At 38.8% G+C, this 27517-nt stretch overlaps 1 protein-coding gene across 10 annotated transcripts in view; it reads left to right on the top strand.

Annotated features, from left to right (window-relative positions):
* The window catches only part of BCAS3 (BCAS3 microtubule associated cell migration factor), a 299242-nt gene that overhangs the window by 13567 nt on the left and 258158 nt on the right, over positions 1–27517 (top strand). For all 10 annotated transcript variants that reach the window (XM_015880750.2, XM_015880748.2, XM_015880754.2 and 7 more), the window contains exons 6-8: positions 2523–2604; positions 8785–8857; positions 27148–27255. In XM_015880750.2, coding sequence (XP_015736236.1) covers positions 2523–2604; positions 8785–8857; positions 27148–27255 — 263 coding nt within the window. The remainder of the gene's footprint in view (positions 1–2522; positions 2605–8784; positions 8858–27147; positions 27256–27517) is intronic.

Raw genomic sequence — 27517 nt, 5'->3', positions numbered from 1 at the left:
GAAAAAAACCTTTAATTGCCAATAATAATAGTTTCAAAGCCTTCTATTTTTCTTCTTCTCCATTTCCTCCTTTCTTCTTTCCTAATGCTGCTGCGTTCTGATGAACAGAAGGCCTTTTCATCTTTCATTTTCTGCTTTGCTGTGCTCTACTTTTCTTTTTCCAAGTTGTCTTCTCTGGATGCAGAGGGTGCTTCCCTCGCCCACATTTCAAACTCGTGATCTGTTAAAAATAATCAACAAGCTTTTAGTGAGTGATTTCTGATCCTTATTTTCTATATCTGATCTAGAATCTCATCAGTAAGGTTCTCAGAGCAGAGCCTCTAGCTGTCCCAGAGGCAGAATTCAACCTGGTTTTGCAGAAGCAGGAGTACTACAAGGTAGTATGTTGTTCAGGTGCTGCTGCTGCTCATCAAGCACTTGATGATTCCAACATCAACCTCATTAAAGAAGAGCAGAATAGACAGACTAAGGGATTAGTTCTCTTATTGATCACAGTTTTAAAATGGCTTTGTCCATCAGGAATAATTCTAATCATGCCACTGACACTAACTGACACTGGTGTTGAGCTGCTAGATGCGTGCAACATCTGAACTGGCAAAGAAAGGTATTTCCCCACGTACAGCTTACTGGGCTATACTGTGGCTTGCTGTGTTTTCGTAGCCATTACAGAATGCTCAACCTTCTCTGATCAATGGTGTTTTCATAATATTCTTAGGGAAGATGGGCTTGATTCGGGGTGATCTTCCTTCTGCCCCCGTTATCTAAAGCAATGCTGGTAAATAAAGACTTGAGTTCAGCTTGGCAGTGAGCTGAAGGCCTGAGGCGCTGTGCTTTGGGTTTCTTGTCAAACAGTAGCAGTATTTTAACTTTTTGAGTGTGTGAGCTGAAGTGCAGAAAGAAATGGGAACAACTATGAAATGACATTTCAAAAAGCTGACTTGGATTTATAGTTTAGTAATTCCTAAGAACCTTGTTTCAAATTGTGTTCATTTCTGATATTCTAAGCTGCTTGCTTGGCAAAACTCTATGCCAACATGTTTGCTACATTCTTAGCCTCCTTCTGTCTGTTTAAGTTGTTGCTTGTTTGGAAATGAGCTTCATTATGTTTGCCATTTTCCTCAAGTTTGACATTGTGCATTGGATCCGTTACCAGGCAGTTATGAAAATACATTCTGATCGACCACTTGGAGGAAGTCTGGAAATTTTTCTTAACTGCCTCTGATTTAATCTTTTCAAGATTGCCATTAGTGACAAACTAGATTAGTTTGATCCCTCTACTATTATGAAACATAATTTTCACACCTGGTGAATATGGAATATATGTATATATCGAATTCTCTGAACTTCTACTGCCAGTGTTTGCCACCATTCATCACTGGCTGTTTAGTAGAGTTTGGATTTTTACTTTCTTTTTTTAGAAGCACAGACTGTGGAGAACAAATGCTTGTCTTCCATACCTGTGTAACCCCTGAGGTTTTGGTAGTTGGAGCCATCAGTCAACTTCTAGTGTGGTTTCTTCTAAAATATGGAGACATCAATAGCACACAGTGCTAGGATCTGGCTCACACACAAGACCCATGTTTCTATGGGCAGGCCATCTTTGTTCTTCCAGTGTGTTATTGAAGGCTTCCAGGATATATTCATGTTTAGTGAAATAGTGGATGGTTGGTTAGAAAGACATTGTCTGCCTACTTACCATATATATTCTGTTAAATTTTGATTCAACTTGGTTGATTACAAATGGAAATTGCTCAGTGAGGGGGAAGAGGCAATATGAACTTGTACCATCTCTCGTGTACCTCTCGTTCCTCTGATCTGAGCCTGCCCATATCACCAAAGTTGCTGTTTGTCTAAAACAAGTCCAGAAAGCTAAGAAAGTTGGTTAAGTGAGTGTAATGTGCTAGTATGGGTTTTGTTGTGCTAGATTAGAGGTGTTTACATGGATGTTATGGTGTTAAAAAAGAAACAAATCACAAAGCTGGATTTGTCAGTTTTTCAAGGAAAATTGCACATTGGAAAGTGTGTTGGGTGGACATGTCATCATCCAGCCCCTCTGAGATATCACTTACTGGAGGGAGAAAAGAAATTTCGGAGTATTTCTGAACGAAACTTCTACCTCTGTGGTTTCTTCCCTTGAGAATCCTGTCTGTTTGCAGTGTGTGTCCATTACATTCAGTGTTTATGCTCTGAGGGGTTTTACCTGTATGAATGAAACAGCCCCCCAGTTTAGATGCAGATTTCAGTACTCAGTAGCTTAGTGGGAATCCAGTTTATTTTTCTACACTATGGTGGCTTCCTCACCATCATTTGTGTTCTCATTGTTTGAGTGTTGAATGTTTCAGATGGAAAAGCTGTCTGTATGGCGGTTTGATTTTGGGAGCTGACTATGGAAAAGAACAGTTTTTTTTCTGGGGAGTGTATTTTATGTGTTTGTGTGTGCATGTGTATTTTTATATGCATATATATATATATATATATATATATATTTTGCATTGTACATTCATATTCCCTATGTTTTGCAGATCAGCGGTGAAGCTCAGGAACTCTTCTCTGTCCGCCATGGTCCAGTTCGAGCTGCACGGATCTTACCAGCTCCACAGATCAGTAAGTATACTTTTAAATGGCTCATTAAAAATGTTTAATTATGTTATCTAATTTTTTTGGTTGAGCAGGAGAATATACAAGACACTTTATATCAGGTTGGGCTTTATAAAGAACACAGTGTTGTTTCTAGGTGAGAGTTAAAGTTTACTGTGGGCTGAAGTTGTTTGAAGTAAAATAATTCACAAGCTTTTTGTGCCTTTTGAGTTGTTTGTAAGAGCACTGCATAATTTCTGTCGCTGTGATTATTTGCTGATGTTTGCCATTAAGTGATGGATGTCAGTGCCTCTTCCTTCTCAAAGGAGGAAGAAAGAGGTGTTGATGGGATTGAAGTAATCAAAGTACCTACGAGCTCTTTTTTTTTCCTGATAGCAAAACAGTGCTTTTTGATTTCCAATCTAGTAAGTTACGCTTTTCTCTCTCTAAATAACATATATTTAGCATTTGACAATGATATTTGTTACATTAGAAAACTATTCAAATTAGCTCCTATTAAATTAAATTAAACCTTTTAAAAACATGTTTTGGTCTCTTTTTACATGGCTTGGTTTAAATAAATCTTTGATTGAAAGTACATGAATGTATCACTGACCAGTATTTGGAATCAGATAAAAGTAAAGCTGTAATAAGAGGCCTCAGATAACTAACACATGAGCTTTAATGATTCAAAATAAAAGGAATTTGTAAAGGAGAAGCTGATTACCATCAGTAGGCTGAAGCGCTATTTTACTGTGAAGCTGTAAAAAGGGAATTATTGAAAGTGGGGCTCTCTGGGTGGATGGATTTGGCACGTTCCTAGAAACAGATCTTAGTTTGTGATAAGGAACTCATTCCCAGGTGTGAAAGGAAAGCTTATGGCTTAAACGTGGTGGCTTTACAGAAGCAGAACTTAATAGTTTGTCAACTATTCTGTTAAAATACTGTAGTCTTTTGATGTTAGTTTCTCTGCTGCATCGTGTGCTTCACAGCATAATGAAGCATTGTTTCATAAGAGCTATTTCATGCGGACTTATTGCAAAGAAGACTGCCAATCTGATGTAACAGGTTACAGGTGCTCCTGGGGGCTGCAGCATGGGCAGTGCCTGGAGCTGGCCTTGCATGCCGCCAGCTCGGGTCCAGCAGTGTTGGGTGAGGCTCTGTGCCATGGTGGGTAGCACAGTGGCTCCTGGGACTGCTGTGGCCTGACTGCAGCCCTGCAGTGCTTTGTCTGAGCTAACAAAGCAGGAGATCTGACCCTGCCCTGCATTGCAGCACTGGTGTAACCTCAGTGTGTCTGGGCTGCAGCCTGGAGAGGATGTCCATAAAGAATTGAGAGCTTGCTGTAAATAACACTGGAAAACATAGGCACTTTCTCTTCTCTGCGGACCTGCTATATGTCACCCACAAAATTTGGGGTCAGGAATTGTGAGAGAATTTCTGTTTCTGATTCCCCCGAGGTTCACCTTTGAGGTGACTAAAGCATAAGTAATTGGATGTAGCAGTTGCTATGTTCAGCATTTTCCATGATTCTACAGTAATATTGTGTTCTAGGTGAGAGTCTCCAACCTCTTTCTTCCATCACACTGGTCACAGGTTGCCTGGTTGTGAGGCAGCAGGGACATGATGGCTGAGGAGAAATTTGTGCAAATGAAGTCATGAAAAAACAGTTCCAGAACTTTTCCAGCATTTTAAAATATGCATTTTTTAACCTTTTTGTAATAGTGTTGCTTTCTGAAGTGAGTTAGTGAGTTAGCTGTGGTCTGCCATTTTGCTTTATTTAACCAGACTCACTTTAAAACATCTTGGCCAACTACCTGCTTTATGCCCTGTGCTGTTTTGTTTATGAGGATAGTCTTGTTTAGCTTAAAAGTCAGTCAAGAAAATAGTGCTTCTTTAATGATGGATATCCAAAGCCTAGTACTGGAATGGCATTAAGTGTGGTAACTCATGGTTCAAATGTACATGATGACAGGTTTGTGTGTTCAAGTTCAGATCAGTCATTATATGTAAGAGCCTATTTCTATGTCTCAGTGTTATAAAAATAAATCCCAGCGTTATAAAAATAATTCAGTTATAACTGAATTAATTTGCTGCCCTAATCTAGATTATGCCACTTCTAGAAAAGATGATACCATAGTCCTACATTTTTCAATGAGTTGATGGTTTGGGCAAGTACTGCTTATGTATTTGATTTGGTTAAAATAAAATTTGAACCTCAAAAGCTGACTCAACTTTATATGCAGGTAGACTTAAAAGAACTATAATAGTAAGGTTGCTTTCTAAGGGAGTGCAGATGTGAGTCTTATACATGTTCAGCCACTTGGGTGGCTTGGTGGTTTTAAGTCATCGAAGGCCAAAATAATTGCATAGGATGTATGGTGGAGGAACTACTCCTACGAGTTGAACAAGGAGTAGCAATTTGTAGTTGGGTTTATGTTGGTGTAATTGGGTCATGCAGGTGTGCGTTTGAGTTTGGCTGTTTGCTAACTGTTACATATATTGTTATGGTGTAATGAATGTTAATGTCGGATTACAGAAATTACAGAACAGAGTTCTGAAGCAGAGGAAGTAACCCTTTTATAGATGCCTTTGGGAAGAATTGCAGAGCACAGCATTTTGAAATACTGATTTCTCTGGAGCTGTGTGGACTGACCCACATGCTCCCATTTCAGTTCTGGTCACATCGCATTGATACTTCAGGCTGGCAGACCTGAAACCTTCACCACATTACATGGCTGTGTCTTTTAATTTTTTCAAACAAGATTCGATCAAATAAAATCCTCCCATCTGTCTTCAATTCATCTGTGACTCTAGAAACTTTGATCTCTCACAAATGTTTCACAGTCTTTTATTTTTTTTCATGCAGAATAGACTTAGTTGTCCAAGAATAAAGCTGTTGTGTTTTGCAGAAGAAAAACAAATTTTTATCAATGTGTGCAGCTCTGCCTCTTCGACCACAATCTCTGATGTTGATGCTGAATTTGGAACTACTACAGTTTATTAGGCAGTGGGTACTGACATTCAGCTGGAGGGGGCTGTAGGGGGGATGCAGGAAGCAGATCTGCTGCTGGACGTATTGGGGAGGTGTGCTGATACTTGAAGTATCTGGATGATGCTGGAAGTAGAGGGAGATACAGTGATATAGTCTGGAACACAGGTCCTAAAGGAGCACCTGAAGGGCTGGGACACAGACAATAATCACAGCCCCTTTTCCTTCTGCTGAGTGGAAGGAACAAAATAGGAAGTAAAAGCCATAGTTAGTGAAGGCTGTGTGGCTTCCTGCATTCCCAGGTATGTGGGGCAGGACTGGAAACACAACCCAGTTTTTAAGTAACAGAACTAAAAGGGGTCTGATTGAACAGGAGATGCTCTGTGTTGTTGAACTGTCTCAATCACTGGAATCTCATACCAGAAAAAGATGTTCCATCATGCATTCTAGTGCTGAATAGGTCAGAGTTTGATTTTAGGTAGGACATTTCTTGCTGAAGGGAAAGAAGGTGCTTTTCAGAGCTCTAAATTGGCTTTTGAGCTCCTGTGAAAATCAAGGGGGTTTCTTTTTATTTTCTCCACAGGCATCCTGCGCTTGTTATTGGCATTATTGAGGGGCTGGCTGCTTGCACTCCCATCACAAGTGCAGTACATAAGCTGCTTTGAGCTTATGTGTGGATAAACTTCTGACTTTGTAAAGTTCTAAGTGTTGATCTGGATGAAATGACATCTAGCTGCAGACACGGTTTGTTTTCAGCTTCAAGTACAGCAACTGAACGGGAAGTTTATTTATTTTAAATAAAGCACAGAGAGATGATTTGTCTAAATGGAGCTGTAGATACGGCGGTGCCTGGTTAGCAGGAAAAAACCCAGTTTTCATTACTTTAATTGTGTGATTTGTCAGGATTTCCAGCTTTTTTTTTATAAATGCTGTAGTGTTATATGACAGAATTAAAAGGATTTGGAATAAAAGGAGTTTAAGAAAAAGACTTTGCAACAGGATTTCAATACTTTTTGTATTTGAGGGATTTAGCCAGCTGTTTTTCATTTCAATCATCCCGCTGCAGTGGGTTAAGCACAGTGTGGAGCAGGTGTGTACAGCGGCAGCGCATTGCACATGCAAATAAACACAATGTTACAAATAAAAATTAATCCGCCACAACTTGGAAGATTAAATTCCAGCCCTGGACTGGATGGGTTTGCTGACTCCATTAAGCGCCATGGAGAGCAGCACATGGTGCTTTCTGCAATTTCATGAACAGAACCGCTATTAACCTGATTTAATGCCCTGCAGAGTCCTCAAAATAATGATCCTTTCCTGGAGTATTAATATTTACATTCCCAAAGTATACGGGTAAGGTAGAAAATGCATTTTTATAAAATGAGGGCTTTGGTCATTGCAGACTGAAATGGGACCTTCCAGCACCTGTTGGGCCAAGTTTGCAAAGCTGTTCTGAGGGTATTAAAGTGGGTACTGCTGCTTTTGTGCTGCTGTTGGTTTCTCTGTGATCTCTACCACCTTCCTTACCTTTCATCCCTCTTCATTGTTGTCTAACTTAGGTCCAGGCCATTAATAAACACGGGTTTGCCTGTCTAATATATTCCAGTTTTAGAGAAAGAAAAGAATAAAGAAAGTGTAGTTAAAAGCTTTGGGTAAACTCCTGGGTCTGCTTAAATCAATGTCAGTGCTCCCAGCAGTCAGCATTGCTCCGTGAATGCTGGAGAGCCGCGAGGTGAGCAGAAACAAGCGGAGTTGGGCTGGTCACGGTACCACAGTAAACAAATTGGTTGCCAGATTCTTAAGAAGACCGTGTGTTTCATTTATCAATTCACAGGTCAGTACATGCAGTACAGGTATGACTCATGAAAGACATTGAAATAATAGGAATAAAAGGAAAATACGTTTGGCTGTTTTAGGTTGCTTGTATAGCTATTGTTGGTGGTGAAATTATTGATGTGTCCTATTTAACTTTGTAAATACCCCAATGTGTAGGAGGGAAACCTTCTCCTTGTGTAGATGAGAGTTCTGGACAGTTACAAATTAATTGCATGTACCTGAGTTATTAATAATTAACAGAGATTGTTATGTGAAAATGTATATTGTTAATTGTTGTGCCTTTCTGAATAATTGATTTGGTGCAGCTACACCAGTATCTGGGAGTTAGTTTGGATCACTAATAGTCTTTGTAAATCAAAAGGTTTGATGTATAATGAGGACAAAAGAAAACAGTCCACACCTACGGGTAGAGATACAGATAAAATATTTAAAAGGCAAAGGCTGAAAGAAACTGGAGGAAATTCACTGGTGATGGTGTTGCTTTATTTCTGTTTTTCAAGCTGGATGGGAACATACCCTGGAATTTAGTGAAATGGTGTTACAAAGATCTGTTTTGCGCTCTGTTTTATTTCGGTTTCCTTATCAGTAAGATTTAAAACTTCCATGGTGTAAGTGTAGCTGGGCAGCAGCTGCCCACCTCTGGTGCCAAACGTGCAGGCAGAGCTGTGCCAGCTGTACCTGTGAAGCTCTGCTCCTCACCTTGGTTGTGCTGTCAGCTGGAGCAAGCAGCAGGCACAGCCTGGCTGTCACCAGCAGCCGCAGGTTGCCTGCTCAGGAGCTGAAGTCACTTGGTGCCACGACTTCTGAATTCAATCCTGTATTTTCTGAGACGTGTGGTGTGGGGTGTGAGCATGGACGTGATTTGGGCAGACACCAGCAGCCTGCCTTGTAACACAGAAACTGAGGGTGTCTTCTCTTCCACTGCATACTCATGGTTAACTCTCCTATATTCCACTTACACCTCGGCAGAGTAGACGGGAAACCAGTGTGGGAAACCCATGCAGAGCTGGTGACAGTCTCCTTTCAGACAACAACTGCTAAACAATGAATAGTTAGCAGATGTTACTTGTCATTTCGTACAGTTACAGAATTCTTTACCCCAACTGGAAGAAAATAACTCTGAAATCCTGGCCACATTGTGCTACTCGTTTTGTTTCTCATTACTGTCTTCTTCAAGAACAGCTCTCCCACTGTTCGTTACTCTGCCTGTTATTTGTATTCCTGTCACTAATCTTGCACAGGCTGTTGATTTTTCATTATATATTCATTAAATATTTTCCAGTATATTTTTTCCCAGCCCCTGTGCACAGGTACTTTGAAAGGTGACACAAATAATGTATAGTGACTTACTTTTTCTTTTTTGCTTTCTCTTTCATTAGGCGCTCAGAAATGTGACAATTTTTCGGAGAAGCGACCTCTCCTTGGTGTGTGCAAAAGCATCGGATCTTCAGGGTAAGGATATTTTTTGTGAATAAATTCGTATGTAGATTGTAATGTCACCTGAAAATATAGAGGTAAATGATTACATCTTATAGCTCTGCGCTGTTTTTGTTCACGGAATAGCACTGCAAATTGCTTTTAAAGGTTGTTTTATTTTCCCCAGCATATCAGCACACATTTGTATGTGACTTTGGCTGTATAAAAATAGTGAAAAAAATGAAGGTTCTTGATATCAAGTGGACAAAAAGCTATTTAATTTTGTTCTCAAGAAGTCATATGTTTATGATCAGCCTTTTCTGATAATTATCCTGAAGAATTATTATTCAGAAGTCTCTAAAGCAACCACTGCATCTTGAAAAGCAATTGCAAGATGCTTTCAAGCAGTGATCATATTCTGGGTGAATTATGTGCAACAACCAATCTCAATGTTACAGTCATTCACTACTTGTTATCAAAATATGTGTTAATTCTACTTTGAGTGAGTAAATTAACAGTATTGTTTGCGCTCTGGACAGTACTGTTGCATCATTCACCATACGAAGAGCCTTGAGATAGTTCATGTCTCTGTTAGATACATCGTTCAGACAATGGTAAGGATCTACACCTGCACCTAGTGGAAAATATTTGCTTTTCAGGGGTAATCCTCTACACTAAGACTAAACAGTGGAAGTAAATCTTCTTACAACAGTAAGACTAATTCTGCACTGCGCTTTTTTCAGTAAAGAATTTAATCACTCTTGGTGTGAAGGATGACAATCAGGGCTCTGTACATTTCCAAAGGACGCTTCCCTGTGTCTTCTCACTCTGTTGGGCTAGAATATTAATATTACCCATGTGGGTTACAGAGATGTAGTTTCTATGAACAACACTGTTCATGGGGCCTTTTTGTCCCCTGAAGTGTCTGTAGTCTCGTGAATAACTTTTCTACATAAAAGTGCTTATAACCAAGTGTTGCAATGCAAAATCTTTTACGCTGATGCATTTAAAACACATTGTCCTTGCTGTAAGGTGAATGAGATTGGATATAGCTATAGCAATGAGTCAGTGTCTCTACAAAGTGTACTTAATACAAACAAACACATTTCAATAAGCACAGCCCCTGTCCTGGTGTGGAGAGTCCTGTCTTGGACACCAGGTTGTCCTTCTTCTTTAAGCAAGGAAAATATCACTCTCTGAAAAACCTGTGCTACTTCCCAAAGTCCTCTGGCTCATTTTCCTTTGGATTTCGCCTGGGATACTGTCAATACCATCTAAATGGTCTTTCCTGTGGCAGTTATTTATACAGAATCTGCTTTATTTTGTTGATCTTTTAGGAAGTGTTTTGGAATTGTTAATTTTATGGATGAATGTTGAAGAATAAATGTGTTTAACAGCCGACTTAGGATAAAATCTTAGGGGATTATAAACCTAATTGCAGTTGAGCAATTTCTGTACATTTCTGCCTTAAAGAAACCCTGTGTTTTGAAGAGCAATGAAATGTATGTATATGCAGTACTATGTGAGAGATGAGCAATCATACTTAAAAGAATTGACATCTTTTGTGATCTTAGAGCATCATGTGCACCTATTAAAATGCATTAAGTGTTATGAGTAATTTAAAGATCTGCATCTATTAAAATTACATCAGGAAGTTTCATGTGTTTAAGATGTTAAACCATTAAAGTAATATGAATTTAATAGGACGTAGTGCAGTGGATCTAGATATAAACTATCTTTTCATAATGGCATTTAATAGTATTTTATCTTTTAGGGCTATATCAATGAGCTACTGACACGTTTGAGTTAGGAGCTGGGATTTCCTGGTTCTGACCACTACTCTGCATTAGTGGTTACTGTCAGGAAATTCTTCTCTTTTCCTTTAGCTGTAAAGTAGCTTAACTATAATGAAGAAAATAGTATAAAAATGTATTTTTTAATGCAGAACGTTAATCAGTCTGAAATACAAAGAATTTTCAAGTTGTAATTAATTAATAGCTTCAAAAACATTACCAGTGTTAAATAACTTCACTGCTTTCTCTTACATACCATGTACTTTATTGGAAAGGGATGTAATGAATAATGCTATTCGAGATACAATGCTGGGACTTCTTTCCTTTGTGATGAAATAGAGGTGGTTACATACATTTCATGCAAAACAATCTTTGCCTAAAATCAGTAAACTTATTTTTCAATCTTGACTTTTTTTTTTGCTGTCACACAATGGAAGATCCCTTTGGTGACTTACTAGTCTTCTGGCTTGCTACGTTTCAGAGTTGAACAGACCTCAGCAGACCTCTCTGCTCTTGCAGTGAAGTGGTAATTTGTTAACATCCTCTGCAGAGCTTTGTGTTATGTGGGGAAGGACTTAAATTATTTGGGAATGTAGGAGGAAAAGAGAATAAAAACACTTAACCCAGTTGGTGAAATGCATCTTTTCTGTAATAAATTTCTTTGAACTGAAGTGATAAAGCTGTTTATGGTGCTAAACTGAAGAATAACTTGTACACTGAAATTAATTTCTGACCCCTGCTTTTTGTCCAAGTGCTGTTAGTTGTGCCACTAATCTCAATCTTTGTGTATTGTAGGTATTCTATCAGGGAAGTAAACTTTTGTGTTTTCTATTCTTTTGCCTTATATCTAAATTTCTGACTAGCTTTCAGTGTGTACGTTTTTGTATTTTAGAAGTCAGATTTTCCATCTAGTAAAATGACTGAATGTCCAGCATGATTTCACTATATAATCTTTTTGAAATGAATTTTCTCTACCCCCCAGAAGGATGCAGCCTTGACACATAAATGGGAAACAGATTGTGTTTTTTGGCCAGTGCAGTATGCTGGTTTAGATGTTGGTTCAGTCAACTTCAGTCTTAGATTACAAGATTTGCAAATTAAGGGAAAACCAAAAAGGAAGGAACATCTGCATAAATTTTGTCTTAGTGGAATTTTGTCCAGCCATGCTTATTTTGTTCTTGCTGATAGGATCAAGGCCAGTCGAGGCCTAACCAGCAGATCAGTAGACTTCCTAACCTTATGCTTATGGAGAATGGAAGACTTCATTCAGAAACCTGATTGAAATCAGCCAGCCTGTATAACACATGCTAGGTTTTTAGTACATATTTTTAGAAAGACATACTAATTTAATGGCTTTGAGTGAGAGAAATTTTGAATGACATGAAGAATTGGATGAAGGTCATTTAAGGGCATGAGAAGCAAGAGATAATCTTTTTTAGTCATGGGAGGGGAAAGGAAATAAGGGTAAGTCAAAGAAGGAGGAGTAGGTCTGAGCAAACAAAGTGTGTAACTTTGGGTAGCCAGCATTTTTTTTTTTTCCCTGCTGATCAGTTTACTAGGCAAATCAATTGGCAGCAGGTTTTCAGGAAGCGTACTTTATTGATGTGGCTACTGTAGATTAAAACCTCCTAACCTTAATGCACATTTACCTCGGGAACATTTTATGGGAGCGTTAAAGTTTAGGAAGAAGGCAACTTTACATGGGTAAGATTAGAAATGATGCAATTAAAGCATTAATGTTTTCTCAACTTCATGTTTTAAAATCACAGCCCAGTTCCTTTTCTGGAGCACTAACCCGTTAATGCTGAAAGCCAGCATCCAGCTTGAAGTGTCTGTGGCTTTCAGTGTTTAAAATTAGCTAGCTGCGAATTGATTTGTCAGACACAAAGAGTGAAGCTTTCTGGAAGGATCACCCAAGAGAAGGAAATGGGTTATGATGAATGAAGTTCTTGTTCCCAGTTCTCACATTCCTCAGAGTAGCTCTCCCTGGAATATTTTTTACCAGAATACCGTTGCAAATGTGGTGGTTGTGCTGAGAGCTCGCCAGGTTATGCCATGACTGAATCATGCCATTGAATGTGTGAAGGGTGTATTCCCTCATGATCAGGAAATCGCACACAGTTGGATTGGGCAGATGGTTGTGGTTTACGGTTGTATTGCACCGCATGACAAAGAATCATGAAGTTTGTTAAATAGTTTTAGTCTACTATTGAGGCCTTTGCAAAATGTTTTGTTTGAACACTGTCAAGGATGTTGACAGTGTAAGATAGGCTTACATTTCTAGAGAGCAACCTTTAAATGAAGGTTTTACTTTTATTTTCAGACTTTTGAAGCATGTTTGCCTCTTGTAGTGCCTTGTAGTGTATCTCCCTTCAAAATAAGGCAAAATTACTGGAAAATGTAGCTTTGCATTGCTTTGTAATTTTTCATATTTGTTTTCTTGTTGAAACAACAACAGCAAAAATTCCTCCTTGATCACTGTTACTGCAGGGATTGCTTTTTCTGGAGGTTGGGATCTGGTTCTAAAGAGCACAGTAGAACCTTTTAGTTTGGTTCAGCCCCCCCCCCCCCTTTATAAAATAACAATAAATAAATAACACTTTCTGTTATTTTGAGGGAGTGAGTCCCAGAGGCTCCTTGTACTCATGGAAAGCTGTAAAGCATCATTAAATGCAAAGTGTGCCATCCCACCAACTGCCTTGCAAAAACTTCCTTCCGTTCTAAGGATGAAGGCCATTATCTCAGGTTAGGAGAAGAGGTTAGTAGGACAAATCAGTGTAGTTTTAACAGTTTGTGTGGTAGCTTTCAACATCCTGAGAGACACAATCTGTGTGTAAAGCAGTTTGAATTCCTTCTACCGACGCTGGATTTGATCATTCTTATATGTTAAAGACAGCAATGTCCTTTACTTTAAAAAGAGCTCTTCATGTCCCAGAGGTTTTTTTTTCTTGTAATTTGTTTCTATAATTATATCAAAGTGCTTCAAGTATTTCTGTAATGTTTAACTGGCGGTTACTGGGATTTCTGCAGATTTTCTCACAAACCGAAATGCTTTAATGGCAAAAGGTAACATTTCTGTCTGTAAGTGCTGAGGGTGAGCAAGATCTGGTATTCTTCTGATATACCGTGAGTTTGTCTGAACTATAGAAAGAAATAACCTTTGAACTACAATAAACTGCTAATCTTGGATCAAAACTGGAAGGAAGAAAATGAGTATTTGGGGTCAAGCTTTGACCAGTTGGTGAGAACTGGGGGGTAGTGGTGACCTTTTAAAGCTTTGATTTATTAAGCTGTAAAAAGATAAACCTTTCCTAAGTGATCTGTGGGATAGTGCGGAGGTTCGGGAGAGCAGATTTCCGAGCTGAGGCATAGTTTCATTTTACGGCTGCTCCAACCCCCCGTGCGTGTAATGATACGGGGAGGAGATGGAGGGAAGGAAGTAGCCTTCTGCTAAATGCACGGCCAGATAAAACCAGCTGGAGCACGTACCTTCCCCGAGTAACTTGTCAAAAGAAGCACTACAGGGAAAAGATAATGCACAGCGCCATTACAGGAGAACTGCTGCTTCCAGGGCCACTTTAAATTCCACTTTAAATTATTAAATACTGTAAACGCTATAAAGTTAATTAGAAGAGGAACAAACTCTACAAAGATAAATGTGTTTTCAATATGTTTCTCAGGGAGGGTACAGTAGAAACCAGTGAATGAGAGGAAATTTATTTCTGGCAGCACTCTAGACATGGAACTGTGGTTGAACTTTTTACCCTAATTACGTCCCCGCTAATGCCTGCAGCGGTCTGGAATCAAAGCGGCCCTTCAGGCCCTGGAAAGTCTCTGATGTGGCGAGCGTTTGTTGTGTGATGAGGGTTACTTAAGAAAAAATGGAATATTGTGACAGGATTTTTCAAAATTTCTCAGTTACCACCCACCTCACTTGTTGCCTACAAAAATAGAGTAATTGTTTGCATCTGTGTGTTTTTGTCTGTCTTAGAAATAACTGTTATAAATCAAAGTGACACAGGCCCAGAGAACAGTTCAGGGTTGTATTTTCTTTTCTTATACGTTCTGCAGTGATTTCTGTTATATTCCGCAAGAAGGATTTAAGGTGCGTTGCAAAGGTGTTAGAAATTCTGGGATTATTTGTTTTTCCTTTTTCTGAGCATTCCAACACTGCGGTGGAGATCCAAACTCAATTCAAAGATGCTGCTTAATATGTTTTTTCCTGTATAACGGCTTACTTCATGCTCATAGTGTGAGCAGCTAATTACAACCTGCATTGCAGCCCCGTATCTACATTGATACACAACTGCTGCCTCTTGACTAATTCACTACAACTTGACAGTGGTTGAACTTTGCATCCCCTAATAAATGCCACTTGCTCTCTTCCAGCAGCTGCTCTCTGCAGTCCTTCGTGGTTTCTTTCTTTTATCTTTTCCCTAAAGTAATATTTAGTATACGGATGAAAAGTCAAATGAGTTTGAGCTGTAACATTCATATGCAGGTTAGATTCTTTTATGTATCTGAAGTGAGAAAAAAGACCATTAAGACACAGTGATTGGTGGTAGTTAAGAAAAAGTTGATCTGATGGTGTTTTTTCGTTAGTTCTGATCTGGTTTATGAAATGCAACATCAGCCATTCATTCAGCAGAACATGGTAGCTTTAAAATATTACACTTAGAAACAATTTATAAAGCAAAATATGGGATTATTTTTTTTTTCTTAAAAAATTCAGAACAGGTATTTAAAAGATTCTTTCTTTGTGAAAGAGCAACAGGGCTTGTTCTCTGAGCAAGATCCTGCTTAATCCTTTGCTTTTTTTCCCTTTCAATTCTGACTAGGTAATATATTCACCGTGTCACCTGGAGGAGGGGCTGTAATGTACTTTTTGGATGGTTGCTCACAGGTTTAAAAATTAATTGTAATTTAAATTCATAAAATATTTTTGTCAGTATAACTAATCCTAGGTTACATCTGAGGCCTTAAGAAAGTAACACTAGGAGTTGTAATCAGTGTTGTCTATTCAGTCTGAAGGGCATTATCTCCCAGAGATCAGACGGCCCGGGGCCCAGCCTGGCCTTGGCCACCTCCAGAGCTGGGGCACCCACAGCTGCTCTGGGCAGAAGTGCCAAGGCCTTTGAAATGAGGAATTTCTTCCTAGTATCTGATCTGAATCTCCTCTCTTTTAGTTTAAAGCCATTATCCCTTGTCCTATCACTACACTCTCTGATAAAGAGTTCTTCCCCATTGGTCACTGATCAGAAGATAGCACCAATAAAATAATGCAGTAAATAATCAGACTAAGGAATAAAAAAAACCCTTGGGCACAGATTTGGAATTTTACACACACTCTCAATCTATAAAATCTAGAGCTGGCTGGGGCTGTGAGTGGCTCCACTTACAAAGTGCTCTGTTTGGCATCTGCGCTTGCTTGGTGAAAGTTGGCTGTAGCTGAGATATTTCAGCATCAGCTCACTGTGTTCTGCTTTCAGAAATCTGATATTTTTCTGTTAAGCTGTGGCATGTGGCTGTCTCTTGATACGCAAGAAGTTTCTATGTTTTTGGTCTCAGTCCATCTTGTGTGAACTTGAAAATCAATGTGGCATTTATTGCAACACGGATTGCATACCTCTGTGTCAGTGGTGAGTTCTGCTTTGTTTGACAGTGAGGAAAAGGAGAGCAAGACAACTCTTCAGTGTATTTCATTTGGTATTTTTGGAGGAAATGCATCTACTGGAATTTGAACTTGATCAGCTGTTCATAGAGATGTTAATCTTTGATAGAGGTATGGCAGAAATGCAGTTATATTCTGCTCAGAAGTTAATCTTTGCTCACGCTCTCCAAGATTCACAGGAATTTTTTTGAGTTAAGCATGTGCTCATAGAATGATCAAGGATAGCCAGGGCAAGTTCATCACTGTTGTGTAAAAGGACTGTCTGGTTACACAGCAGAACAAAATCTGGTTCAGAATATACCAGAAAAACTGATCCTGCTCTGAGAAGCAGAGCTCCAGATGTATGTTTCCTCAGTGATAGCTATGGTCAAATAAGCCTTTTGATAAACAAATCTCTTGAGATGCTGCTTATCTCCCTGTATTAACTAACACAAAATGCGATGGGACAGCTATATTTTGTAACATGTGGTATGTCTCAGTGAAGTGGAAAGTGTGTCACACTCCAATCTCTCTGCAAAAGCGTGCCGCAGCTGAGAAGCCAGCTTGTGCTATATTTTACACTTCAGTGGCAGGCATGCCACATGCCATGGAATGGAGCAATGTAATGCAACATGCTGCACTACATGTAGGTAGGTTGTAGGCTGTTGTTTGGCTTTGTGCAGCTTCATGCATTTTGAAATTGAAAAAAACATACATCTAGAAAGTCTCTTCCAGCAATGAGTAATGTTATGGGCAGGTGGTGCGGTGGGAGAAGTGTGCTGTTGGTAAAGCACATTGGTAATGTGGGAAGAGCATCTGCTGATGAAACTGAAGGGTGAGGTAGAGCTTGCCGGGCTTGTTGGTGTTTTGAAGGGTTCACTTCCCTTTTGCTTTTCTCCCTGAACGAAGGGTTCTGTTCTCAGAGTATCAGTTGTGATAATACCAATTTGCTGATAAAACCAGGCCTTACATTTTCCTCTTTTGTTGCTGTACAGTCAGACTGATGCCTATGCTACAGACAGAAGCAAAGGTTGAGCTGTTGGTTTGGCTGAACAAAACTGAGCATCGTGGCTGTTGAACAGAACTGGAACAATCCATGACCTGCATAGTTCAATCTGTTCTGTGACTGTCAAGGAAATCTGTCTTTGCAGGTTCTTCCCTCTCACCACCCCACAAGTGGAAAGAAGTTGTCATTCTATGTTTGGTCATGGGTTTTGCCAGTCTTATGAGCCATGGTATGCGATATATATGGTATCAGTAACCTCCTTGTGTCAGCAGTGTGCACAGCTAGATTGGAACTGCCTACCTGCATTGCCCTTTGGTAGGTTTACTTTTTCATGTATTGACGTGAACTTTTTATCTTTCTTATCTAATGCAGAGCTATCAGCTCTCTCAATAACTGAATCCGTTTTGATGTCCTACATGATGAGCATTTATAGCATCTTTTCTTCTGACAGAGCTGTGGTAAGCTTTAGGAACAAGGGGGATGTTGTTGTGGAGGCTGACTCCTGTCAGTATCCTGCTCCAGATCAGCTCAGAGCTCCCTGCTGCTCAAACCACATACTGAGATCACTTCCTTCACCCATGGCTCAGTGCGATTCTTTGTAGGAAAAGGGAGGTAGTTGTGTCCTGGTATCTCTGTTTTCAATCATTGTGCAAGAAGACATCATGAATGGATATCCCTAAAATGCCTGCACATGGAGTTCAGAGTAATAGCTATTCAATTAACATTACTGTATTGTATGATGTATGAAAGCTTGACTCTATTTTGTACTTTTGGTTGAGGTAAATACAGCTCTTTGTCCCCTGAAACAAATCTTATACGTAATTATGCTTGTTTTGATCTTTCAACATTACGTAAAATGTTAGGAACAATTAATCTTTGTATCAGTTTATTTTTTGTAAATGACTGTACAAAGCCTGTTTATGGAGTGGCAGATCTGCCTACAGCCATCAGTTTGCTTTTAACTTTTTCTTCATCTGTTTGGAAGAAGAAAAAAGCTTAAGTAGCTTCCATGTGGACACGTAAAAGCTTTGATTGGGATAGGAAGAGCTGAGGACTTCTCTTGCTGCTTGTTTTTGTGAGGATTTGTATGTTCGTGCTTCTGTGATAAACGCTGTTAGTGGTGCGTGTGTGTAGTTTGTGCACTGTGCTCCGTTGTTGTGGTAAGTGGATGCACTTGATCTCCTGGAGGGGAGTGCTGGCCTGGCCACTTAGGAGCGGCACTTGACAGCCGATTCTGGGGCGGTAATTAGAGAAGCTTCACAGGGACTGGGTGTCCAGCAGCAAATGGCAGCTTCTAGAGGATTGATGGATGCTGATAAAACAGTGGGAAAGAAGCCAGCTCAAAATCTAACAGCAAATAGGATTATTATTGTTATTTTTTGAAGAAAGGGATCTGATGGAAGAACCTGATGCTTTTAACCTTCTGGAAAAGAACAGACTGAAATATGTGTAGATAAAAAAAAAACTTCCCAACCCCTTCAAAATAATGAATTCCAAATATTAAGTTGGTTCATTACTTTGATTAGCCATATAAAGAATGTAGATATAATCAATGTAGCAATTCTCTGGCATGGTTGGTTTTTTTTTTAATAGCCCTTAGATCTCTTCCAAAAGTGAATGCTTTTTCTAAGGTGAGGTATCTTTTGCCATAGCTCCTTAATTAAATTGATAAAAACTTAACAGATTGTGTGAGTGCCCTTGAAAAGAACGACGTGTACAGTCCAGTGTAGAACATTTTAGAGTCAGTTGCCAGTGGGAACGTATTCATGAGGGTGGACGTGAAAAATAAGGGCAGGAATTTAATTGCTTTACAATAAGCTTGTTTTGATGCACCAATGCCATTAAGTCTTTGAATGATGTTGATTACATCAGACTTTTGGTTAAAGGTTTTGTCTTCTAACAGTGTTCAACTTCTTTAAGAATTGCAATGGTGAAGGAATGGACCTAACTTTCTGTCCTGATGCAGTGTTGCATGTGATCTGAAGTACGCCGGTTTCTCTTTTAGCTATTTCCTTGTTCAGAAAAGGAGTAGTTTACTTGTACACTGTCTGTACTAAATCTTGCCTAGTGGTCTCTTTTGGCCCAGCCACATAACATTTATTTTTTCTTTCTTTTCATACACACAGGCAACCAGTATGGTTTTCTTTTGGTACCTTATTTTCTTGCCCCTTGAGGTGGGACTTATATTGTACCTCAAACAAAACATTTTCTTCACAACTGGTGACTTAAAATATTCTCCTTGTATTCTGGTGTGACCACAATAGTGGTGAGGTGAGAGGAGGGTGGAAACTTTATTCTAGACTGATGGATTTGATCAAAATACTTGAGGAAGATGTAAGAGAGAAGTTTGTATCTTTCCGTATTTAACACAAATATTTTAGTGCCATATTGAATAATTTCCTCATTTGTATTTAAAGGATTGGATTTAGTAACATGTGTCTAGGATTGGTACAGGTTTTTCTTATTTAAAAATAAGTGCTTCCATGCTTTTTGCAATTTGTGGTACACTTAAAATGTCTGTGCTGCTTTGTGTTTCACTGCTACGCTCTCATTTTTGGGAAGTGTCACTTTCTCAGAAATCCTACTCTGCTTTTCCTGATTTTGAATGAATTTCAAGTGCTGTGAATGCAAGTAAGAAAATTACTTACAGAGTTGAGTTCTCGAGCTTTCATTTTAGAAAGCTGTGATGCAGAAAGCCAGAGAATTTTAGAGAACTACGTGGTGAAAGCCTCAGCAAGACCATTTTTTCTGCAGTGAAGTTGTGAGGAATAAATAATACCTCCTTGGGTTTATTAAAAACAAAGCCAAACAAAGGGGGGGAAGCATTAAAAAGAAACAGAGAAAATGAATTTGCTCTCCATGGGGAACCAGTAATACTGGAAGCAGAGTTCCATCCTGTTGTACATCCTCGAGAAAGAAGATGACAATGCTGCAGTACCAAAGAGCTCAGAGAAGCACTGCGAATGTGTGTCAGGGCTGGTAAACAAACTTGCAACGTAAGGCTTAAAATCTTTTCCATTTTATTGCAGATTAGCTGGACTGCCTTGAATGCTTCCTGATTTATGGAAAAGATAAATGGGTGCAAGGAGCTTTTTAATGTTGTTGACAGAGACATAAAAGCTGGTGGTTATAAGCAGAATGTGTACAAATCCTGTCTTGAAGGAGTAATTTCTTAAAAAATATATTTTTCTAGATGTTGGAACAACCCATTTAATGATGGAGCACCCATTGTTGCTCAAAGTCTTTTGAAGACAAGGTTAAGTTACTTACTAAACAATAAAAAATTCTTAGAGCTTCTGAAACATTGTGTACTTGGCCTCTAAAGAGAAGATGATCCTTCTAGGATTGGAAATTTGCTGATTGGAGTAAATCTCCATTGGGGTGTTCAGGAAAACAGAATTGCCTTTTGGTGCCAATGTGCTGAGAATTTTCCTAAAAGATCATAACCCAATCCTGTGCTTTAACTTCCCAGTGTAAAGATTCAGGAAGGACTTCTTCCAGTATACAGTTAAGTGACTGTGCTGCGTGCCCAGCTTCTATTCTGCTTTCCTTCTCTCTCTCTGATGTGCCAGTGCCTGACTACAGCTCACAGAGATTATTGGGAGATCTCAGACACTGCTGTGTCGGAGCTTGGAGCCGTCTCACAGGTGGGCTCTTGCTGCTGCTGTGAGGAGATGGAAACAAATAAACCGTCACAAGGAGAATGTCAGTATAAGGAAGACAGTCTGACTAATTGGGCATTCACATTAGTGTGTAAAGCATGTGTGGGAACACGCAGTGCAGCAGCTGATGTACACCTGAGGTTATATTTTTAGAAGCCGTAAAAAGTCGTGTTGTTGGAAATCAAATGGTTCTGCACAATAGAATAATAAAACCATTCACCTGACCTCATTTTGAAGCACTGCGATGAAAAAGGAGCTTTTCTGCTGTGAAACAAAACTTCAAAAATAACAGACAGAACTTGACAGTATAATTGCCGTGTGTTTAAATTAATAATTTTATGTAAACCATTGGTTAACTGTGGTATGACTGCATGGCAAAAGTCAAATTGCTTTTGACTGGAAGCCTGTGACCTGCTGTCTGAAGGTGGCTTAGTGAGTGCTGTTAAATTTACTGATCTAAGTATCTTGCTAAATATACTGTACTTAGAACAATAAATAATTTGTGCTAACTATAATATGAATTGTAACTTGAACGGTTGCATGGCTCAACCCCATCAAATTCAAGTAGGAATTGGTTGAATGTTGTTGTTATAACTTGCCAGATAATACCTGATAGTATCAAAGCTGGAATAGTGATTAAATCAAAGACTACTTTTTAATGGCTATATGTTACATTATAATTATGCTGATGTGGTTTTTCACATCTCCACCAACCTGAAGTATTGTTTTGTGCATTGGGAACTGATGAACTGATGTACATGACAGAACAAGAAGGAATTTTTATTCCAGTATGAAGGCTATAAAAAAGAAATGGAGGTCATTACTCTGGGAAACCTGCTGTTAATACATGTAATATTTGTCCTGTGTAAATACAGTAAGGAGCTGCCTTGTGAGAGTGCAGAGCAAGGCGGATGTAATGTAATTCTTTGTGTAATTAGAAGAAGATGGAGTTGAATGTGGTGCAGTTCCAGCAGGTGGGAGGAACACACCGCACAGCACTTTGTAGGTTGCTACCTTAGGCAAGGATGAGTTCGTGCACTGCATCTGGAAAGAAACTCTTTCCCCTTCTTCTATCAAATGTGGTTGTGTAACCAAAAAGAGACTCTGGGTAGAGTAGTAGAGTAGTGATTGTCTGCAGAGAGCTGCCTCCTCCTTTGTTAAAGGAAATTAAGGACTGGCCACTGAATTAACAGTTACTGCTTGACTTAAGGAATCTTTAGAACATGTTTTTGTGATATGCCTTGGGAGTTTATTTTTGGTACAGATATGGCTTAGAATCCTGCTAATGTGTTCCTGAAAGAGGACAGCTTTCTCTTTATTTGTTGGATTAATGCAGGCGTTCATTTTGTGTGATCTCACTATTGGTAATTTATTTTAATGACATCTTTTCTTACATTTTAAATTCACTTGAATTCTTTTTGTTAACACACTTGTGACCAATAGTAATTGTACTGTTCTTCAGAAGAAATTTGCAGTCTCTCTATAAAGGAGTACGGGTGGTAGGAAATCGGTACAATGTGCTGTACATCTGTATACTTCTCCTAATGAAGGCTGTTCCTATTGTTTTAATGATTTTGTTGCTATATAAAACAAGTTGTGATCTCCTGACTTATTATTGTTCCAAAGGGGCCTCGCTGCACATCTCACGTTTTATATACATAGTGCAAAAGGAGGTGGAGGGAGATGCTTCCCTTGATCTCATTTTCTAGGGATTCTGGCCTCATCGTCTGTGAAGAGAGAACGAAAGCTCCAGAGATACCTATGGCAGCCAAACACTGTTTGTCGTCAGATGTTTTTTATAATTCTACAGTGAGGTTTACATGGGAATTTGCCGTTTGTAGGGAGGCACTGTAAAGGCTTTTTTGAAGCAGAAAATTACGACCTCTCTTTGGTTCCACCACTCTTGTCCAGTCTTCATGTAAGAAGTGTGTGTTTTGTACAGTGTATTTGTCTCTGTATGCAAACCCTTTACATAGCTCTTATAAATTGTGAGTCATTGCTAACAAATCTGTGAAGAGGTGATACTTCTGTCGTGGTGCATAAGCACAGATGTAATCAAGTGCCAGCTGTACGAGGCATCTGTTACTTTTCTTCTATCCTTGCACTGCAACAATCTAATGCAAGATATAAGAACCTGTGCACTATTGTGTATTTATTAATGCTGACGTTTTGAAGTTACTGTTACATTTTTTGCTCATTATCTTAGAAATAGTTGTTCTTATTTCTTCCTTATAACAAACAGGATACAGAGCAAAAATTTGTTCATAATCTGTGGGAGTAATTTGGAAGGATTTTATTTGTGACAGACTTAATGTAATTACCAGACTGTAAAAACCAGTGTTGTCACATTCCTGTCTTAATCTTTCCTCTTTACATAACCATCACGGGTACACTGAAATATGACCAGAGCTCTTCTCACCAACGAGATAAGCACGAACCATCGGCGCTGCAGATTATCAGAAGGAAGGCTCTTTGGCCAGAGGTCCCTTTGCTTTGTTTCCTGTTTGATAGCGGTAGTTTGTTGTCATAGGCCATCGGCTGGCTTATTTCAGACACATTTACACTGTGTCTGTACAAACCTTTGATCACATGAATGTTCATTTTGCGTTCCTGAAGTAGAGCGAGATGCAGCATTTCTGGTATCATACGGTTCTGAGGTTCTGAGAACTTCTGATTGGCAAGAGATGATTTTGCAAATTTTTTAGGCTCTGTCTGGCAACCTGTGATGTTTTTGGTGCTTTTCTTTGGCTGCATCTGGTTTTGCAGCTGAAATTTCAATAGACTGTTGATAACACTTTTCATTCTCAGGTGTTGTTTCAGGCATTTAATGTTTGATTGTGCATTTATTTGATAAAGAACATTGCTATACACAGAGCATCTTGCCTAAGTAAATGTTTTCTTGAGGCTCTGCAACAGACTCCAGAATATTTATTGATAATGATGCTTTATCTTACTGAGCACAGCCGTTTTTTGTTTAACTGGTGTTTTGAAGTGAAAGTGTCTTGCTTAGTGGAAGTCTTTTTGCTATTCATTAACATAACAGAATAATAAAATGTCTGGCCGAAGTGATATTTAAGAAGACAAAATGCATTCATTCTCTATGCTTGAGTTTGGAAGATTTGATTTCTTATGGACCTTAAATAATAAGTTAAAAAGAAGTTGAGATTTCAAGCTTTTAAAAACTGTGTCCAGATTATTCTAGATTTTTAACTGTAAGAACATAGAGTACACCGCACTTGAGTCTGCATTCCTCTGCTATGTTGGTGATGGAAATCCCTGCATTCTGTTTCAAGAAGGTTGGGAATTACAAAGATGTCAGAGGAGTATTAATAAAAGCTGTATTATGTGGCAGTTGTGTGATGGCAAACCAGCTGTAGCTTTTGCAGCCCTGTTGTACATCCTTTATTGCTCAGTTTCTGCGCTCCCTCTTTCTTTCCATGCTTGTTAGACCTTTCAATAAGCCCTTTTGGTGTACTAACCTGTGGGAGAATTCCCTTCAGAGGGGAAAAGAAAGGACAAAGTGCTATTTTTCTGCTAATTTAATAAGCTAAAATGGGTCAATATAGAATCCATTGCATATCAAAGTCTGTGAAGGGAAAGAACAGAACCCACCAAGCTGACATCACTGAAATGGGGGAGGGTGAGCTCTTATTACTGACTGTGAGCAGCGTAAGCTAATCATGATGCTCTTATTATTCTCTAAGTGCTGTGACACATAAATGAATGATTAGATCTGTGTCTTTAATCCTCATTTTCCTATTTAAGAAGTACTGATTTCGCTGCAAGCTGAAAGATATGAAAAAGGGTAAAGGAAGATCATTCAGAAGACTCACATTTTTTGAGTAGTCAAAAAAGAATTTATTTGGGGAAGGAGTTAAATTTTGAAGAGTTAGAGAATCCGTTCTTTTTGGGTTTGTTGAAAAATGAAATTAAAATCTTGAAGCTATTGATCTCAGCGCAGCTTTTAGAGTGGAATTCAGAAATTGAAATTGGGTTAGTTTGATGAATGTTTCTATGTTTAATGAATTGAGAGAGCTGTAGTAGCAAATGATGTTTGTAACAGCCATTATGTTGATGAGGAAATGTGGTTAATAACCAGAAGGGAATGGTAAGGAGATAAGTCTTTTTATTTTCTTTTTATTTTTTTTAACCCTCCCATCTTTGAAGTGTTTGCCCGTGGCCAAGATGGGTCTTTCTCTTTTCTTTCTCAGACAAGCATCCTCAGCTGTCTGGAGACTCGTGGTAAAGCTGGGTTTCCATACTGCCGGGAGCACAAACATTATGGAGCAAGAAAGAAATATAAGTCTAACTTTTTTTTGGCTATTGCCATTTGTTTCTCCTCATTCAGTCCCAGGAGCTTTCTGAAATGTATTTGACCTTGACTTCATACATATTTGAGAAAATAATTAAAAAGAAGTACCAACAATGCGGCGCATCATTTTCTGATCATAGATTGCAGTGTACCAGGGAATGAAAAGAAATAAAACTGTTGGAAGAAGGAGTTGAGTTGGAGCTGCATAGAATTTCAGAGTACGTTTGGCCCAGTCCACACAACTACTTCATCATTAGCACTGAATTCAAAGCTCGCTGGTTTTTCGCCAGCGCAGCTTACAAAAAGAATTGGTAGAATTTTCTCACAAGCAGCCAAAGGAGAGGCATGATGTAATAAAAATTACTCATTTGAGCACAAGATTGATTGCTCCCCATAATTTTGAGGGTGCTGTGTGTATTAGGAGATGCGTGCTTTTGAATTGTAGTCATGTAATTATGTGCATGTCCAGTGAAACAGTTAAGATGGCAGTTATGTTCCATATGAGCTTAAATGGAAATAATAATGGATTTCACTTATGCAAATATAATTTTAGCTACGTAAAGTTGTCTAATTCCTGGTTTTGAAATAACGATCCTTGCATATAATAACTTTCTTTTAGTATTCAATGCATTTATATCAGGAAAAGCTTGTACACAGATGCAGCCTGTGACTTTCTGTATTTTCTAGCAGCAATGAGTTTCCAACACAATGTAACTGAACTTGAGTCTTAATGTGTAAAAAGTGTTTTTGGAGGGCCTTTGAAGTGCTTATAATTAGGAAATAGCACCCGCGAGTTATTAGCCTGAGTGTATGCCTAGAAAAATGTGTATTTTGGGAAGAATTTCCATAGGCAAACTGTCAAATTTATTTTTTCTATTATTTCTTTGACTGTTGTCTTTTTCTGCTTATATTCGCACGTTGGTTCTCTGCTGTGTACATATCGTATGTAGGATTTTGTTGTCTCACAACATTTAAGGTAAACATATGGGGGTTGTACTCTTTTCCAGAATATTCTTGAACAACTTGAGCAGATCCAAAGGAGAAGTGAGTGTTGTGTCAGGAATTGTGTTAAACTCCATAAAATAAAACAGATAGGGGTAGGGGGAAACACCCTCCTTCACCAATACTTAGTGTATGTTTGCACAGCTGGCAATTTGTGCTGCTTCATATTCGTTGACCTAGGAGAAGCCAACATTTTAACGTGTTCTTGGAGTGGAAAAAAGGTGTTATGGAAAAGAACTGCCACATCAAAGCCTCTCCTCAGCTTGTAAAATGGTTTCCACCACTACCTTCCTCAGCCCTATCGGAACACTCAGCACTTCCCCTCTCAAAAGAAAGCAAGCCTTTCTATTAAGAAATGGCCCTATGAGTTTTATTTATATTTAAATGATAAAAGTGCCATGAAGCAGTTGAAAAGATCTATATAACTCAAACAAAAGTTCATCAGAGATGTAATGTAAGTTCTGTGTAATGCATCTCTATCAAACGAATAGTCATATGGCTCAGCTGTTGCACAGAATGAAGTATTCCCTTAAGGGGAAATGTTTCTCTGTAAGATGTTTTTGAAATTACTTAAATGTAGCCTAAAAACTTCATGTCTGTTAAATGATTCGTATTTTGTGTCAGATCTGATGTTCCAAAGTCTTAGTTTGGGACAAAGGAAACCAAGTGCTTGCTAATTGGTTGCACAGTACAGGTTCTTGACCACTGTGGATATTGTAACTCAGTTTGTAATCATACCTTCCCTAAATGTAGGAAACTGTTCTGATCCTGTGTTCATCAGTGTTATGCTTTTATGGCTGAAAGTATGAAGTTTTATTTTGTCCTGCTGAAGTAATATGAAAATCGCTTTCCAAAAATTCCTTCTTTCTGTTAAAATCCCATGTTTCTTTATTCATTTTAGCACAAGCCCACCTTACTGCTGTGTGGACCTTTATTCTTTACGAACAGGAGAGATGGTCAAGTCTATACAGTTCAAAACTCCTATTTATGATCTGCATTGCAATAAAAGGTAAGGATGTTTACTATATAACTTTCTGTGTTAAAGCATGCAAGATTTCAGTAATGAATGCGGTTTCTGGTATGTGCGCTCCTTGGTTTTACTATTTTGTTGCAAGCTTAGCTTCTGTTTGCTGTTTCTCAAGTAATATTTTGAATACAACAGTATGCTTCTCCAGTGCCTTTCCTTGGAGCAAAGCATTTTGCATATCAAATCATTTAAGCTTCCCTTAATTGTGATGAGAGTGAATAGGAATCAGTGGAATCCTTTGTCT

This window comes from Coturnix japonica, chromosome 19 (assembly GCF_001577835.2).
Source record: "Coturnix japonica isolate 7356 chromosome 19, Coturnix japonica 2.1, whole genome shotgun sequence".
Taxonomy (NCBI): Eukaryota; Metazoa; Chordata; class Aves; order Galliformes; family Phasianidae; genus Coturnix; species Coturnix japonica.
Note: the sequence above shows the minus strand (reverse complement) of the source record. Positions and strands in the feature narration are given on the sequence as shown.